The sequence below is a fragment of the Anguilla anguilla genome, chromosome 2, assembly GCF_013347855.1.
Source record: "Anguilla anguilla isolate fAngAng1 chromosome 2, fAngAng1.pri, whole genome shotgun sequence".
Classification (NCBI taxonomy): Eukaryota; Metazoa; Chordata; class Actinopteri; order Anguilliformes; family Anguillidae; genus Anguilla; species Anguilla anguilla.
In genome coordinates this window covers 28,796,033-28,812,797 of record NC_049202.1, presented here as the reverse complement: position 1 = coordinate 28,812,797, position 16,765 = coordinate 28,796,033, and the positions used below count along the sequence as shown (strand labels likewise).

At 37.1% G+C, this 16,765-nt stretch overlaps 1 protein-coding gene across 4 annotated transcripts in view; it reads right to left on the bottom strand.

The window, feature by feature from the left end:
* Positions 1 to 16,765, bottom strand: part of myom2a (myomesin 2a) — a 60,901-nt gene that overhangs the window by 11,230 nt on the left and 32,906 nt on the right. For 2 of the 4 annotated variants that reach the window (XM_035398084.1, XM_035398092.1), the window contains 13 exons: positions 12,869 to 12,886; positions 11,754 to 11,941; positions 10,627 to 10,753; positions 8,609 to 8,787; positions 8,310 to 8,424; positions 7,149 to 7,308; positions 6,915 to 7,021; positions 6,449 to 6,493; positions 2,889 to 3,025; positions 1,144 to 1,288; positions 999 to 1,058; positions 704 to 771; positions 154 to 267 (listed from right to left, as the gene is read on the bottom strand). In XM_035398084.1, the coding sequence (XP_035253975.1) occupies positions 154 to 267; positions 704 to 771; positions 999 to 1,058; positions 1,144 to 1,288; positions 2,889 to 3,025; positions 6,449 to 6,493; positions 6,915 to 7,021; positions 7,149 to 7,308; positions 8,310 to 8,424; positions 8,609 to 8,787; positions 10,627 to 10,753; positions 11,754 to 11,941; positions 12,869 to 12,886 (1,463 nt within the window). The remainder of the gene's footprint in view (positions 1 to 153; positions 268 to 703; positions 772 to 998; positions 1,059 to 1,143; positions 1,289 to 2,888; positions 3,026 to 6,448; positions 6,494 to 6,914; positions 7,022 to 7,148; positions 7,309 to 8,309; positions 8,425 to 8,608; positions 8,788 to 10,626; positions 10,754 to 11,753; positions 11,942 to 12,868; positions 12,887 to 16,765) is intronic. The other 2 variants (XM_035398100.1, XM_035398109.1) reach the window with 1 other exon arrangement.

Sequence of the window (16,765 nt, the reverse complement as noted above, 5' to 3'; positions counted from 1 at the left end):
AGTTTCAAATAACTAAGTTATAACTAGGTTTCTATATGGTGCTTGCCTCCCTTGTGATAAGACTCACAAGCCACTACTGATAACTATATATTAAAAATGCACAAGTTGTCAATATGGTCTCCATGTTCTAACTAACTGTTTTGGACGAGTTACCAGGGGGATAGGAAGACTGCAGGTTCCAGACATTGGTTTCGGTTCCACTTCAAGAACAATTTCTTCATCATCCTTATACCAGTGGAACGTAGTCTCTTTCTTCACATTGGCAACCTGTGACACAGAAACAGAGCACACATTCATTAATTAAAGACTCAGCATCCTAGGTTTCCCCATATACCAGTGTGTTTACTGTGGTTTTTGCATATAGATCCACTGCTAATGAACACATGGTTCATTAGTTATATTACCATAAGTTTCAGGTCCCTAAAAAGTACAAATTCAAATGTTCCATTTGAAGATGATGTTGTAATCACCATGTGACACAGGACTTTACCTATATGAAAGTAAAATCATAAAAACACTTTTACACTGTTGCAGACGGCAAACTTGCAAGCATAGTTGCATGAATTTCTGGAAGGAAGAAACTCCATTCTTCCTCATTGTTCAGGTATAAACAATAATAGCACAATAATTGTCAGTCATCACCTGTGATTAATCAAGAAACCTGCATTTTGGTGCATGGCCAAATCAGTTCACATTACTGTACCTTACAGACCAACATCACAGTACAGTCTTCTTCCACATAGAAAGAAATATATTCTTGGAAGTGAGGACCTAAAATGAAGAAAAAAGTTTTTGTAATGAGCTAAATTTAACTGTCCACTAAAAATAATTTCCTGTGTTTTAGCTTAAATTAATATCCAAAAGTGATGTGCAATAATGATGAATTTATGGTTTTCCATAATCGACACTTTAACCTTCTGAACAAACTTCATATTATTCATATTGCAGTCTCTTATAGTCAGGTAATGCCCAAATTTTGTGCAACAGTGATGAAATACCTTGTTTCCTTATGTACTCTTTCCTTTGGAATTCAGCTTCCTTTAGTGCTGCCTTGAATGCTGCAAAGAGAATTGAAAGTCAAAATCACTTGAACTTAGCATCCCAAGATGCTGCATAATAAATCTCCAACACATTTTCACTGACCATCTCCGACAAGGACCAGGGAGGACTGGTTCTTGGCTTTTCCATCATGGATCTGAACAGTGTAAGTTCCCTCATTCTCTTTTGTGAAACGATCCACCACCATCTCAATAATGCCAGTGGAGACATTGTGACTGATCTTGTGGCTCTGAAAATGGACACACATACAAAAGAGCAAGATGGATTCAAAATTGGGGATGTTCAGTCAAAGGCCCTGTGTACAGCAAACCATGTAAATGTCTTTTCCTCATATGTAAAATATATTGATAGATTTAATCCATCCTCCATATTTTATTATTACCCATTGGACACTCATGGCTACAACATGAAGTTAAATTCAAGATTTAAAGAACACATAGCTACTATGGTTTGTAAGGTTCACATGTGACCTTTTCATGGATTGAAGACCAAATCCTTAAACTATTAATTTCAATTTACCTAAACCATTATAATGGAATTGGCCAGAGGTCATATAAGACCCAACATGCACATACCTGAAAAAATTATGATTATCATGTGAAACATCAAAATACTTCATTCTTTTATTTTAATTTTATTATTGAGGCAAAAAACATATTTTTATGTAACCTTGCTTGCACCATTGACATCACAGTTTGTACAGTTTGTAATCCTAAAACCAGGAAGTGAGTTAGCATTTTTGTGCCATGGGTTCTCTTGGCAGATTTCCAATGCATACTTCCCATAGGAATTTTGATGTCTGTAGAAAATAAGGTCTGTGGTTAACATACGATTTTGAGAATTTCACGTTTGGTTCTACAACATAAATTACACCCGTTAATATCGCAACTGTGAATTTCAAAACCGTTACGTGCTTTAACACCTTTCCCAGATGCCAGATCTAGCCAATCCTCGCTCATTTAGGGGGTGTTATATTTTCGGCTTTACAACTCCAGATGTGAGCATCACAGAGACTTGGAAAATGGCTTAAATGAAACAAGTCGTGTACCATTTACAATACTAATTTAGATTAAGTTATATTCATAATTTAGGGCGAAGTGTAGTATAATGGGTAAGGAGCTGGTTGTTGTACCCTTGAGCAAGGTACTTAACCTGCATTGCTTCAGTATATAAGTTGTATAAATGCAATGTAAATGTTATGTGAAAAGTTGTGTAAGTTGTGTAAGTCGCTCTGGATAAGAGCATCTGTGAAATGCCTGTAATGTAATGTAATGTTTTTGGTTGAGGTTGAGAAATTTACACTGAATCAACATTTAATACCTGCCACAATTTCAACTTGTTCAACTTCACCGGATTAGCCACTTTTAAATGTCGTCATCAATCATATAAAAGCGACATAGTACAAAATCAGCAGTTATTATAGTCTCTCAGATGAGTAGCCAAAAATTGACACAGGTCACACGCTTCCAACAGGGGCAAACATAATTATTTGGGTGCATATATACAGTTGAGGCCAAACATTTACATACACCTAGGCTAAAGATATACAAACTCAGTTTTTCATAAGTCTGCACATTTCATGTTACCATATATTTCTTTTGGCAAGTCAATTAGAACATCTACCTTGATCACATTAGAGGTAATTTTAAAACAATCGATTACAGACCGATTTATTTCAGCTTTAATTCACTATAGCAGAATTTGAGTGGGTCAAAAGTTTACATACACCAAGTTGACTGTCTTATTAAACAGTCTAACCAGATTCATGTCAAAATATACATACAGCAAATGATTCAACTGGAACAGACACAGAGAAATGTTGACTGTACCTCACTACTGGTGACCTCTTTGTCATTGACAATAAATCTGTAGGAGACAGCAGAGGACAGCTTCTGAGCCTGAACCCAGAAACGGACTCGACCTCTCTCCAGGATCTCGTAGGCCAGCCCTGTCTTCAAAGGAACAACTGAAAGGAAAAAAAAACTTGGGTTCAATAGATGTATGGCAGGTTATACTCTCAACAGGATCCATTGGAAAAATAGATTCATCAACTATACGCTTTAGTGGCAACTCCTTAATAACATAGCTAGTCCAGCTAGTCTTAGCTACATTTTGTAATCAGTTGCCCTTGAATAAAACATAAAAAGCAATGAACAATTCTGCAACCCAGTGACTATTTTGCTACACTACAGATAGTACTACTACAACAGCAGTTTGCTAGCCAGATAAAATGGCCAACTACTTGGAACCTCTTGTTCAGATGAGACGAGAGAGGCCGAGAGTCTTTTTTTGTTTTTCTATTGTTTTCTTGTCACATAATTAACTTATAATTAATTTATGAGCCTTCTTAAAATTGTATACATTCTTTAATGCAAAGAGAAGAAAATGCTGTAACACAAGAAACAATTCAGGCAAAGCATTGGGATTTTTTGATAATTATTCAGATTATTGTCATCCCTTTTAAACAATATCACGTTGTAGTGTCATTTTTATTTATGAATCATTATAGGCTATTTAAGTCTATTGATCTTGGTTATATAATGAATTAATAGTTTGATTGTTAATCAAGCAAAATAAACAGAAACTGAAAGTAGCCAACTCTTTGATTTAAAGGTAATGCTTTATGCCCCCCTTTTCCAGCGCATGACTATCTCCACACATATTGAAATCCTACACAATAAAATTAAACAAAGAAAAATGCTAACACACAAACCCTTTTTTTGTTTTTTATTTATTGATATTACTATTCTGTTAATTGTTTGATTGATAGCCTAATCAAAAATCAGGTTGAGAGAATATAGGCTAATCATCCTATTAAAGGTGTATTACATCCCCCAGTACACAAAGGATTAAAGCTTTATGCAGCAGTAGGGTTATCTCCCAAGGGAAACTTCATAGTGTAGGTGGGGAGAAGTGTGTCTCAAATGAAATGACCCGCGAAATGCAAGTGTATCCTGTTTTATTGGTATGTGCGTCACATCCTCCTAAGTGAAGTTTGCAAGTGAAGTGTATGAGGGTGAAGCCAAAACTGGATTAGAATGCAACCATAGCCTACAAATGCGCATATTGGCGAATACACATGGACAGTTTTTTTTCAAAGGTCTTCATGTTACCGGTGTTCTTCTTCTGGTGTTTTCTGGTGGTTGACAAACAACATTTTAGAATGTTGCCTGCCTATTTCACATTTCCGGTTATGTAAACCGGATGTAGGGGTAGCTTTCTTCTGGTAACATAAGTTCTGTTTAGTTCTCATAGAAAATAGCTGAGTTCAAAAGCAAAAAACACTTGCAGCGTTTCAGTCCCTGAGTACAAACACCAAAGAAAGTTGTGGATAAGGGCTATAAGGAGAGATGAAGGAAAGGGGTTTGTAGTGAAAATGGCAGCTCTATTGTGCAATAATAGTTCGCTGCAGGCACACAGCACCGCAGCGAGCACCACCAGTAGTCTATGTATATTTAAAATCATAAAAGGCAAATGATTGCTTTCAAAGCAAATATATTTAATGACAAGGAAAACTCTCAGATTTAAGTGCTCTTAAATTGGCAGCATTAAATGAAAAACAGAAAAGCTATTTTATCAAGAAAAACTTAGTGAAACTCCATTTTATTTAGTGTGGTTGAGTGAAGAAACTCAACCTGTTATTAGCTAGCTTTAAATTACCGAGACCGAGACACAAAATATAAAACTATCGTTCATACATACATACACGTATGTACATATGCCCAAGCACCATCAAACTAAAGATTTGCATTACATACATTTACTGTATATGTTATGTGTTCTCATCTGCTGACTGTATGATGCATAAATAATTTCCTTGTAATTTCCTATTAAATTAATGAATCAGTCAATCAATCAGTGCTCACAGTTTCATCTTGAAAGAGAAATGGGTGATGTGCTGAACAAGTAGAGGAGACCGGGGTTTGTGGTTCCTCCCTGTTTTCACCCAATAAAAAACAAGCTTAAGATTGTACTCATGGACTGACATTGGCTCATGATGACTGACATTGGCTTATAGATTGTCAACCTTGTTCCTTAGGGACTGTAGATTCCCCATGATGATAAAAGGTAAGGGATTTTTTTTTTGCTGCTGAGTCTCTGATGGATACCTCCTTCCTTTCGTGATTCCTAGTAGCCCTATAAGTGGTTTTCAATAGATTTTGGGGATCCGATGGTCATGAAACTGCTCCTGATCAGTCAGTTGACGTGATAGGGAGCCATCTGTGTTGTTCATATATTCCAACATGTAATGATTTCATGGTAGTCCCAGTCAATACTCACACGAGTACTGTATTTGATTTGTTTTGGCAAAGCAGTGACCCAAATTAAAATTAACAAAAAACTTCTAGTAGTGAGAAGACACAAGGATCTGTCCTACACAATGTCGTAAAAAGGACCTTTAAAAACGAGACACTACTAGTTGACACAACAACACTCATCAAACAGCATAAAAATGAGCTTAAAGGCAGGATTGAAGACAGACACACAGGCACACCTGCTGCCGGTTGCCGCAGAGCAGCGCACAAAGCATATCTCAATGGTTATACCCCAGGCAGGGGCACAGGGGTGATTTTGAACCGGGGGGACACCTAAATGCTAGGGGGATGCGGGGGCATGCTCCCCCAGAAATAAATCTTTAAAAAAAGCATTTAAATGCCAGTGTACTATTCCATAGGACACCTCCAGGTGGAAAAGAGCATAGCTCTATCTGTATTATTATCAGGAACTGATATGGTTCAGTTTACCAGTGAATTGTAGGAAAGTGGTGCAATCATTGTTGCAGCAAAGATATCCTTCAATCAGTGATTTTAATGCATAGCCAACAAACAACACTAAAAATGCAATATTTGCCTTAATAATGCTATTATTGATAAGTCAGTAACAATTTCCCTATGAGCTGGAATTATTTGATCATAAACTGAATAATGTTCCTGCAACTTCACTGTCTTTAAGCTTGTTTTTCAAATTAATTCCTAATGTCTGGGGCCCTTCCTTTTCACTTGCTGCATTATTTTAAGTCAAGCCATACACTGACTGCAAACACAAAATCCAGTTAGCATTTTAAATTCAAAAGGCCTGATGGCGTCAGCTCTGGCCTTTCTAGTGTTAAATCACACAGTGATTACACAGTTAATTCAGGTCACTTGGCTTCTTAGGTCCGAATAAGTCGCTGAAGTGTCCTCACAAATATAAGTGGCTTGACAAAATTGTAACTTTTAGCTGGTGGAGGACTGAAGTACTATGTAAGAAAAGAAGGGGAGACAAACTGGTGGCCCTACTTATAACAACACCTTTCCTTCAAATACATTAATTTATGCACACATACTCTGTCAATTCATGTGGAACCTTAATTGCCGGAAATGCAATACGTAAGAAAATAAGTACTTACTTGGATGTCTGATTGCATAGCTGAGTTCAAGCATTTTTGCCAGGTCTGTGAAAGAAAAAATAATATTGTTCTCTGTTTTTGTTTTCCACAAATATGGCACATACAAAAGTTATACATTTATTATAAAAGACCAGGATTTTCCTGTAACACAAATTAAAACATTGTATTTTATTGAACGTTTTAATTAAGACGAAGCCTTGTGACAAGAACACAGAACCTGAAATATTTGTAGCAATGCAAAACTGAATGGAAACAGAATTTTTTGGGTTCCTCATTTTTCTTTAAGAACAGGAACATCACTTAATTCTCAATGCAAATAAAATGATGTAAAAAAGGACATTTATATCATTATTAAAATAAAACAAAAAATCTTTGAATGGCAGTGAGAAAAAAAAAGTATCATTTGATTCACTGAAAAGGTCAAAGATAGGGCAAGACCCACTACGTGCATGCAATCACAACTCACCTTCCTCATTTAAGACATGGCTGGCTGAGACACCATCAGTGTCAGTTACAGCAACAGAGAACGTCCCCAGATCATCTTTGTCAGGACTGGTGAAAGTAAGCTTAGAGCTTGAAAAGAAATATGACATATATTTATAACATTTTAAAAACCACCCATGAAAAATGCAATTTTTTTTCATTCTGTTTTTTGGTAAATGTTAAACTACAAAGATATAAGGATATAATGATTACTTACCATTTGCCTTTTGTTTCAATTTTGACTCGAGGGGACTCAGTGATTTCTTTATAGGACTTTGACCAGATAAACTGTGAAATCTCACTCATTTCACAGGCTTCAAATGACATGAAAATATCTCCTGTCTCTTCGTCCACTCCACAGTGAATCTCCTTGGTACCTTACAAGTAAGAACAGCAAAATCACAGCTTAAAAATACGAAATTTAAGAGGAAAATGTTAAAGAGCAGGATATCATGTCTAATAAGTTAATATAACACCACACCTTTTCACAGGGGTGTAGGAGTGAGTTTGAATTTGTTCCCCAGCCCCTACCACCACCCGTCCACACAATAAATATTACGGTTAGCTGGTTCTGTTGTTTCTTTATTCTGTATATATTCAAGATATCACCTAGTCAATAACAGCCCCCCCACCTCCCCCAATATGTTCATTTATACTGACACAGACAATATGGACCACCAACTGAAACATACAGAGCAGGTATGCACTTTAAAAGAATCAATTCATAGTAATCCACATTCTAATTGTCACCCAAGCTGTTAAGCAGGAATTTTTAACTGCATGGAGCCAGGGGGGAAGCCTCCATTGGAGCTCAAGAATTTGCATCATATTCAGAAGTAAAAGGTTTTTTTTCCTGGAAACATTTTCCCTTAATTTGAGGTATATATTAATGTATTTGGACATAAAGGATTTATTGAAAAAGAAAGCATGCAGTTTTATTTCAGGGACTTCAGTTTTCAATATTTCAAATACTGAAATACACACAATTGATAATTGACCTATTGATAGTGCGAGCCAGCTGCTTCTTCTCAGACCACAGCCACAAGCCACAAGCCACATGCACGCAGAGTGGGGGCAGAGGAGACCCAATCATACACATATACAGAGAACAAGCTCCAGGTGCCCCGGATGGCCAACAGGTACCGCTCGAGCACTGAACACTGCTGACTGATTACCTCCTATATGTCCCTTACACGATGCAAAGCCAGTTGTGCGCTACACCTTCTGGCCACAGTCTGGCAGCCCAGCACTGGCTATGTGCTGGCACAAGCTGGATTCGGCCCAAGAGTATGAACCCACTTTTATGGTTGTCTTTATTGCATAGTAACTGGTGAGAGCAGTATGCCTTGTTGTAGCTACTGTACGGGAGCTGGGATACCTGGCAGTGCCTTGAGACAGACTGGTTCAGAGTCATCAGAGGCCTTTCCAACTCCTTGTGCATTGACTGCACGCACACGGAAAACATAGGTTTCACCTTTCTCCAGACCAGACACCTGAAAGTCAGATGGAGTACAGTCATGTTGAAATATTAGAAATGTTGGGAATATCTTGTATTTTTCATTGGAAGGGGCAACTGACATTTTCATATCAAAATGTAACTAGAAATACGATCATAAGCTTAATTTAACAAAATTATAATAGTTAAATAATGCAATAGGTTGCATTAGGGGTGTTTACCTTCAGGTAATGGTGCTTGACAGCAGCTTCATTCACTGTGGTCCACTCACTATGAGCCTTCTTCGATACATCCACAAAGTAACCAGTTACTGCACTTTCACCTGAATACACTGGAGCTTTCCACTGAATGAGCAAAGAGTTGTTCCTGACCTCCAAGAAGGACAGATCATGGGGTGGACCTGATGATCAAAACCAAACATATAGTGAAATATGTAACATACAATCACTATCCATGGGAAAGAGACAGATCTATAGACATCAGTAAAATATATTTTTTCATCAGTAAAATATTTAGACATTGTAGGGCAGGCATTGACAAACAGACATCTCACTGGCCACACAGGCCTACAACACCTCCAGTTTCTTTTGGAATGCAAATGTGACACTGATCAGGACATTAATTCATATTTTATTTGTTAATAATTCTAATGTTACTATTTATTTCCATGCCCTTCCATGGAACAGTACAAAGGGTCAGGAGGATAATATCAGGATTTACCCAGCTTGCTCGTGCATATAGTCCATTTCCCAGTGAGTCACAAGCCTGGGTTTTAAAGTACCTGGCGTTTACATGCCCCAGACCACACAATGAAAAGGGGCACTGGGCTGGGTTTTAGAGTACCTTCGTTCTTAAATGTCCGAGACCACACAATGAAAGGAAGCACTGGGCTGGGTTTTAAAGTCCCTAGGGCCTCAAACATAGAATTTTATAGTACAACCAGTGAAAAAATTGTGCGTGCACATCATTTGCAGTCTCTTTCTATGTATAACTGGTAGCACAGAGGTAATGTTCAAATCTTATTTTGGAGTCAGATAACCAAGATAACATTAAATTAATCTCATTCTGGTAGCACTGGGTAAGGCTACACCACTCAGATACTTCTGCTGTTTGGTGTGTCTGAAGGGATTCTTACACAGTCAATGCCCACAATTATCCTTATATGCTGGCATCATACATCTACAGTGCCTACAGCGGAAAGTATTCAGAACCCTTCACTTTTTCCACATTTTGTTACGCAAAATTGATTAAATTCTTCTTCATTCTCATCAATCTACACACAATACCCTATAATGACAAAGTGAAAACATTCATCCTCATGTGCAACGAAATCTGCCTGGTCCTTAAAAATGTGCTTATGGTGAATTGGTCCATTCACAAGGTCTTCCAACAGTGCTGGCACAGCATGATCCTTTGCACTCATAGAGTTTTATAGTCATGTCTATAATGAGTTAATATTAAATATTGCTGCAAAACAATTTGCATATTATTTTTCTAGTTGCTAGAGCTATCACGTTCCATTGATTTCAAATGTGTTTCTTAGGCCTACTTTGCTGTGCAGTGTAATTATTCACACTACGTCTCTTCCGCTGGATTAACACAATATTTTAATGTCTCAGCTCAATTATTAATGTGAATGTTAGCCTACGTTTCAGGAGCTGACTTTTTGTTATTGTACTGTGAGTATGGATGTTAATACAACCCACATCAATGGCATGTAGGTATTAATGGCATTTTTGTTGGAATTTTGTCTCTATTATTCATACATGTATACTGTTGTCACTTTTAAACAACCAAACTGATCCGTTTACACTGTCCCGTTTGTACACACTTCATGCTCTTTGAATATCAAGGCTATTGTCAGATTGAGATTGGAAAACGTGTCTCATGCTTGCAATACAATGGAATCGTCACAAGGAATAGTCTGTAGGCATGTTCTGGAGCGCATGGTACACACATTTTCATGGATTTTTCAAGGTTTGTAAATCTCAACATTGGTATGAATTTCGGCATACGCATAATTTATAATCAAATCTGTGCATACGACTGTTCTATGCATGAGGCCCCTGCCAGGCCACACAATGAAAGGGGGCACTGGGCTAGGTTTTAGAGTACCTGGTTCTTACATATCCCAGACCACATAATGAAACGGGGCGCTAGGCTGGGTTTTAGAGTACCTGGTTCTTACATGTCACAGACCACATAATGAAAGGGGGCGCTAGGCTGAGTTTTAAAGTACCTGGTTCTGACATGTCCCAGGCCACACAATGAAAGGGAGCGCTGGGCTCTGAGGGCAGTCCCACACCAGCCAGATTCCCAGCTTGGATGTTAAACTCATAAAATAAACCCTCCTTCAAATTTTCAACCTGCAGTGGAAGAAAAAGTGTAAGAATGGAAGAAATCGAGATTAATATGGATTAACAATAACTTAAAAACTGTACATGAGAAATAAAATTGATTGTATTAGGCATGCTTCAAACATCATTTGCAGCAGTATATTCATAGAATTTAAGTGTAAAAAATGCAAGTTGCATACAAATAAAGCTCTTATGCTATATGTTTGTGAAAACAGAATTCCCAAATATGTGTACAAAATAATTGATGTCAAAATTTTATACATTTTGGTTTTCCCATGTAGAAATGACAGCACTTTTAAAAATAAAATACAATTTGGGTCCCGCCCCCCCCTAAATTTCAGGGCAAAATCATTTTGGGGCACACTAATATTATGTAACAAAAAGCAGTCATGTTTAGTACTTTTTCGCATATCCTTTGCATGCAATGAAATCTGTGATCCATAAACATCACCCAGTGCTGAGAATCTTCTCTGGTGATGCTCTGTCAGGCCAGTACATGACTTTCACTGGCACAACTCTGGTCCTCGTGTTGACAAAGGCCAATAACAGACTCCAAAGGCAATCAAAAGGCTCGAATAAAAACTAGATTCTGAAACATCTCTTATACCTGCACTAAGGAAGCAATTGAACACACCTGATTAATCAGAAACACTGTGATGCCATTTGTACCAAATGTTACAATGTCCTGACATGGGGAGACTGTATGAAAAGTGCTGTCATTTCTGTAAGTGCTGTAAATGCCCTTAAATAATAGCTGTACACTTCAGCCACATGTGAATTGTTTCATTGAAAATCTATAATTGTGGAGTACATAGCCAAATAAAAAAAAGGTCCCCAACAGTATGGAAGGCTAAGTATATAAAGGATCTATTAGTTTAATGGTGTGAATTACTAGAAATAATATGTCAATAACAAAACCCTAGATTCAAGGATGCTTCCTTGACTAATTCCAATATATAGACATACAGTATAAATAAAACTGATTTGCTGATGGCAGCAATCAACATACTTGGAAAATTCGTTCCTTAATGGGTGGCACATTGACCTCACTCCAGTGCAAGCTGGTCGCCTCACGCTGGTCAATGTAGTAGGCATTTACTTTGGAGCCACCAGAGTACTTTGGATGTTTCCAACCCAGAGTCATGGAGGCACCGTCACAAGACAACAGTGTGATGCCATAAGGGGAGGAGGGGACAGCTGCAGTGGAAACATACATTATAATGCAAATGTGCATCACCACAGACATGCATCAAAAAGTTACCCTCATACAACAGTGGCACACATTTTTAGTCAGAATTGAATTATTTTGTTTACTGTGTTTCATTTTACAACAGAAAAGTTATTTGTGAGAAATTTATTAACAGAAAGATGACTTGCATTTATGCAAATGCAGTGCTCTTTTCTTTTTAAAGAGGGTTGTCGTGTGCAATTTTGGAAAGGAATATCTGTTCTCAGATATTAATTTGTCATGCAGAGCATCAAAATCTGGTCACACTGTTTGTTATGTCAATTTGCACAGGGTTGCTCAGTGCCCAAAAACTGAGAGTTCCATTTCATTTTTCAAAAATATACAATGCTACATGATTACAAATTGCAACTAGATACATACATAATCCTGTTTACATATTATTATTGACATAAATAAAAATGAAAACAAAGTACAAATGCATGAGCTTGTTATAGGAATTTAAGAATTGTATTGTTATTTGGTTTTTGCCTAATGGTACAAATGTAGGCTTGACAGGCATCAGATAAATACTTGCCTGACATGTTCCTGAGTTTGCATTCAGCCTACACCTAAAGCCCCATGCTCTGGAAACCACTGGAATAAATGCCGTGAAATCTGTGTGAGTCTTTATTTTAACAACCCTCTAAGGTTGTTTAAAGCAAGAATAAATTCTTAAAATGGAACCTCTGTTACTTTGAAAATGAGAGGGAATTGCATTTACAATGCACTAAATGGTCTGTTCAATTAAATATTGCTTGATTCCATGGTACTCTGAGTTGTGAATGTCAGTTGGGCAGGTAATATTATATTATTATGTGATTGTTAACTAGTGGAATAATGTCACAGCAATGTGAATGAATAATAAACTACATGACAACAAAATTCTTAATACGTACCAATCTTGATTCCTTTTTCTAAACGGAATATTAATGAATGAATATTAGTGAATGCATAAGAGAGAAAGTGCAGAAGAAATGAAACATTGCAGATGAAATATCATTCTTGTGAAATGGACATTATTATGGATTTACAATCACATAAAGCAATAATAAGGAGGTCTCATCATTCAACTACTGCATTTAAGCACTGGCCTTTTTACTTAAATGTGTGATATTCACAGATGGCCCTATTTTATTTATGTGCCCCTCCCACTATAGCTTGTTTTATTTCTTCTTGTTTTATTTCTTATTTCTTCTTAGAATGCTTTTTTTTTTTTTTTTACCAATGTGGAGCAGGTTGCTCATTTTAAATCAGCATTGCCCACTTACTCAAAAGAAAATGTTCTTCACATACAATACTATATTTTTAGTTGCAAAACAAGATATTTCAGTTATCGAATCAGCTTTCATAAGAAAAGGAAGGCTGATCTCTCTACATTTCAGTCTGCACCCTGTATCAACTGTCTGAACACAATTATTTTTCACTGAAAAACAATTAATATCTGCTAGGATATGAATTACAGGGGACAGATTTGACCTTTGTCGATAAGCAATTTACTATTAAATGATTCAGCCTGAAATAATGAGTAACTAGAAAATCTGTTTGCATAATATAAGGCAATTGGTGGAATTAAAGTACTTGAAGTTGCTAGAATGCATTAGGACATTGCAAGGATCAACATGATATTTTTTGGGGGTTAAAAAGCGGAATATCTCAAAAAAGCACACTAAAGAATAAGAAGCTGAACTTAGCTGATTTAATATGTAATAAGTTTAAGTAGTCTAAAAATTGTAGGAGATATTGTGGTGGAGGGAGATTCCACTATTTGTGTATCTGTGTTTGTACAGCAGTCAAATCAAGTTTCAAACATTACAAGCATTTGCATTATCCGAGTGTTGCAGATTATGGTATTTATATTTGGCACCATCCCTAGGAGATAGGTCTACAAAAATGTCCAGAACAAAAAAATTATAGAGATGACATTTACTGAAGAATGTGAGTTTGCTTGTTAAGTCTAAAGTGTATGAATTGCCAGCTGTGCTATGATAGCAGTAGTGCAGTTTCTCAGGGCGTTGCAAGAGTATTGCTAGATGGTAGCTAGGGTGTTACTAGGTGGTTGCTATGTGGTTGCTAGGCATTCATAACAGCCAATCAGTGAGGTGATTTCAGGTGCTATTTTCATAATACCAGGCAATTGGTGGAAAGAAAGTATATGAAGCTGTTAGTGTGTTGGGACATCATCAGCTGCAGGGGCCAGAGTGGGCCTACAATGGTCACAGAACAGAAGTACACAAATGTGTATCAGTGTATCACCTCTTCCAGTTTCACTTATGTTCTAATTTTAATATCTAGACAAAATCCATTGAACACTTTAGGACTTAAGTGAAATATGCCAATTGGCAACAATGCTGGAAACTGTGAAATGTGGAACATATTGCATAAGCTAGCTGTGCAAGCTATGCTACCATGTACAAAACACACATACACTTTAATACACACTAACTATAACACTTATTTAGCCATCAGTTGCTAGCTAGCTCCACAAGCCAATGTTGCACACTGTATTGCTTTTGATGTTAGCTAAATAGTTGTTGGCTAAATGGGGTGACTATCATTATCTTTTGAGGATTATTCAGCCAGCAACAAGTTAGCCAACTAGCACCAGCAACAAGTCAGCCAAGCCGTTCCTAATTTAAAGTTGCGAGTACCAGCCTCTTTTGTAATGATGTGTAGCGAAGTTGTAAGCAGAGTTGTATACTTCAGCAAACACAAGCTAGATGTTAGCTGGTACAGAGAGAAATATTAAATGAGGAACGTCTTGGCTAACCTGTTGTTTGTGCTAGGTTGGCTGAATAAAGTTAGTCAAGCATGCCATGTTGCAGTAAGCTCTATATAGATTTTTGTGAATATAAAAAGTAATTGTGAATGAAGCGACTTAAATACATTAGATAGTTAGAGAACAGTGGATGAAAGAGAGGTTTTGTTCACTTTCATATTTTAGGTAGGCTACAACCCAAACAGCAAGAGACTCTGAGCTGGATCTGTGCCAATTTTGGCTCAAAGTCAGCACTGTTTTGCCACAATCGGCACAGAACACTGGTCCAAAGATCAAAAAGATAACATTAGTCACCCAATTTAGCTGTAAAAGACAATATAGTATGCAGGGGTAGCTAGCATAGCTAGCTAGCAATTGCTGGCTAACTAAGTCTTATAGTGTGTATTAAAGTGTATATACTGGCACTGAATACCAGGCAGTTTATGCATAGCAAATTTCATTCTGATTGATAGCCGGTAAGTGTGTCTATTGACAGCTGAAATTTCATTGGCTGATGGTGGCCATAATTTTCACTTGTCAATTTTAGATTCTATAGGACCTGTAACTAAGACCCAACATGTACTGACTTAAGTTAATTAGCAATTTTGCTTTGTAGTTATAAGCATTTTTTCAAAATTCTATAATGGCACCACCTACATGCCAAGAACAACGAAATTGTGTGCCCATTTGTTCATCCATTATCTATACCCGCTTATCCTGAGCAGGGTCGCGGGGGGTGCTGGCGCCTATCCCAGTGAGCATTGGGCGAGTGGCTGGAATACACCCTGGCAGGGAACACACACCATTCACTCACACATTCATACCAATGAGCAGAGGTGGGTAGAGTAGCCAAAAACTGTACTCAAGTAAAAGTATTGTTACTTTAAAATAATAATGACTCAAGTAGAAGTAAAAGTAGCCATCCAAATAATTACTTGAGTAAGAGTAAGAAAGTATCTCGTGAAAAGACTACTCAAGTACTGAGTTACTTCATATAATCAGATTTTATGTAATAAGTAGAGCAATGTAAATGTAAAAAATCCAAATGTCCAAAATATAAAATTGTTAATGCTTGTCCAATAGAAATAAACAAAATATAAAATAGCCATGTGCAAATTCAAATATGGCCTAAATCATGTCCCTTTAAATAAAACAATACACAGGAGGTTCGTCAGAAGAGGAGGATTTTCGCTTTCTGTTGGACTCTATTAAGTCTGTTTACCCCGTCAGTTTGTTGGGGTGAACCCTCCGTTGACAGAAAAAATATCAATGAGGCTACAGGGATTTATCCATTAAAATAGACTCATCATCACAACAAAGAGGAGCCTGCTCAAATTCAAACAGAAACTTTATATGTGGGAAACATAATGCTTTGTAGCACCATTATTGTACCTTATGATGCACTTCTCCACGATATTCCAAAGTCCCGTGATGCTTTGCGCGAAATATGTGCAGAACATCCGGTTTAGCGTAAACAAACGTTATGTATGCTATGCAATGTTCCAGCGCTCATGTCATGACTGTTGCATGCTTCACAAAAACTATTACACTACTAACTAATGCTTACATTACAGTGTGAAATATCCACATTAATACCAGTAACCTATTTAAACACACTCAATTTCAAAAATAACGTATATAACCGAAGTATTTTGAGCAATAATAGCCTACTTACATAGCAATGATGAAATCTTATCTGTGTTCAGTAGATGGAGACAGAGACCGTAAATCAACAATACAGTTCAATCCGCTTCTGTTTTGCTCCAGAAAAAAATGTCAGCTAGGTCTACCACAAACATATGGCTTAGCTATGCCCAGAAGTCCTCAATAATAATAGTATTTCCCAAGAAATTACGAATAATCGTTGACCACGTTCCGTGCTGCGTCTTTTACTGCTACCACAGAGTGAATGCATAAGTGAATGCGATGATAAGAAAAATTTTGGTTATGCTGACCTAAACAATGCTATTCCAAAAGCAAAATTAGACATGTTATACATCGTTAGAAAGCTTATACTCTCACCTACTGAATAAATGAA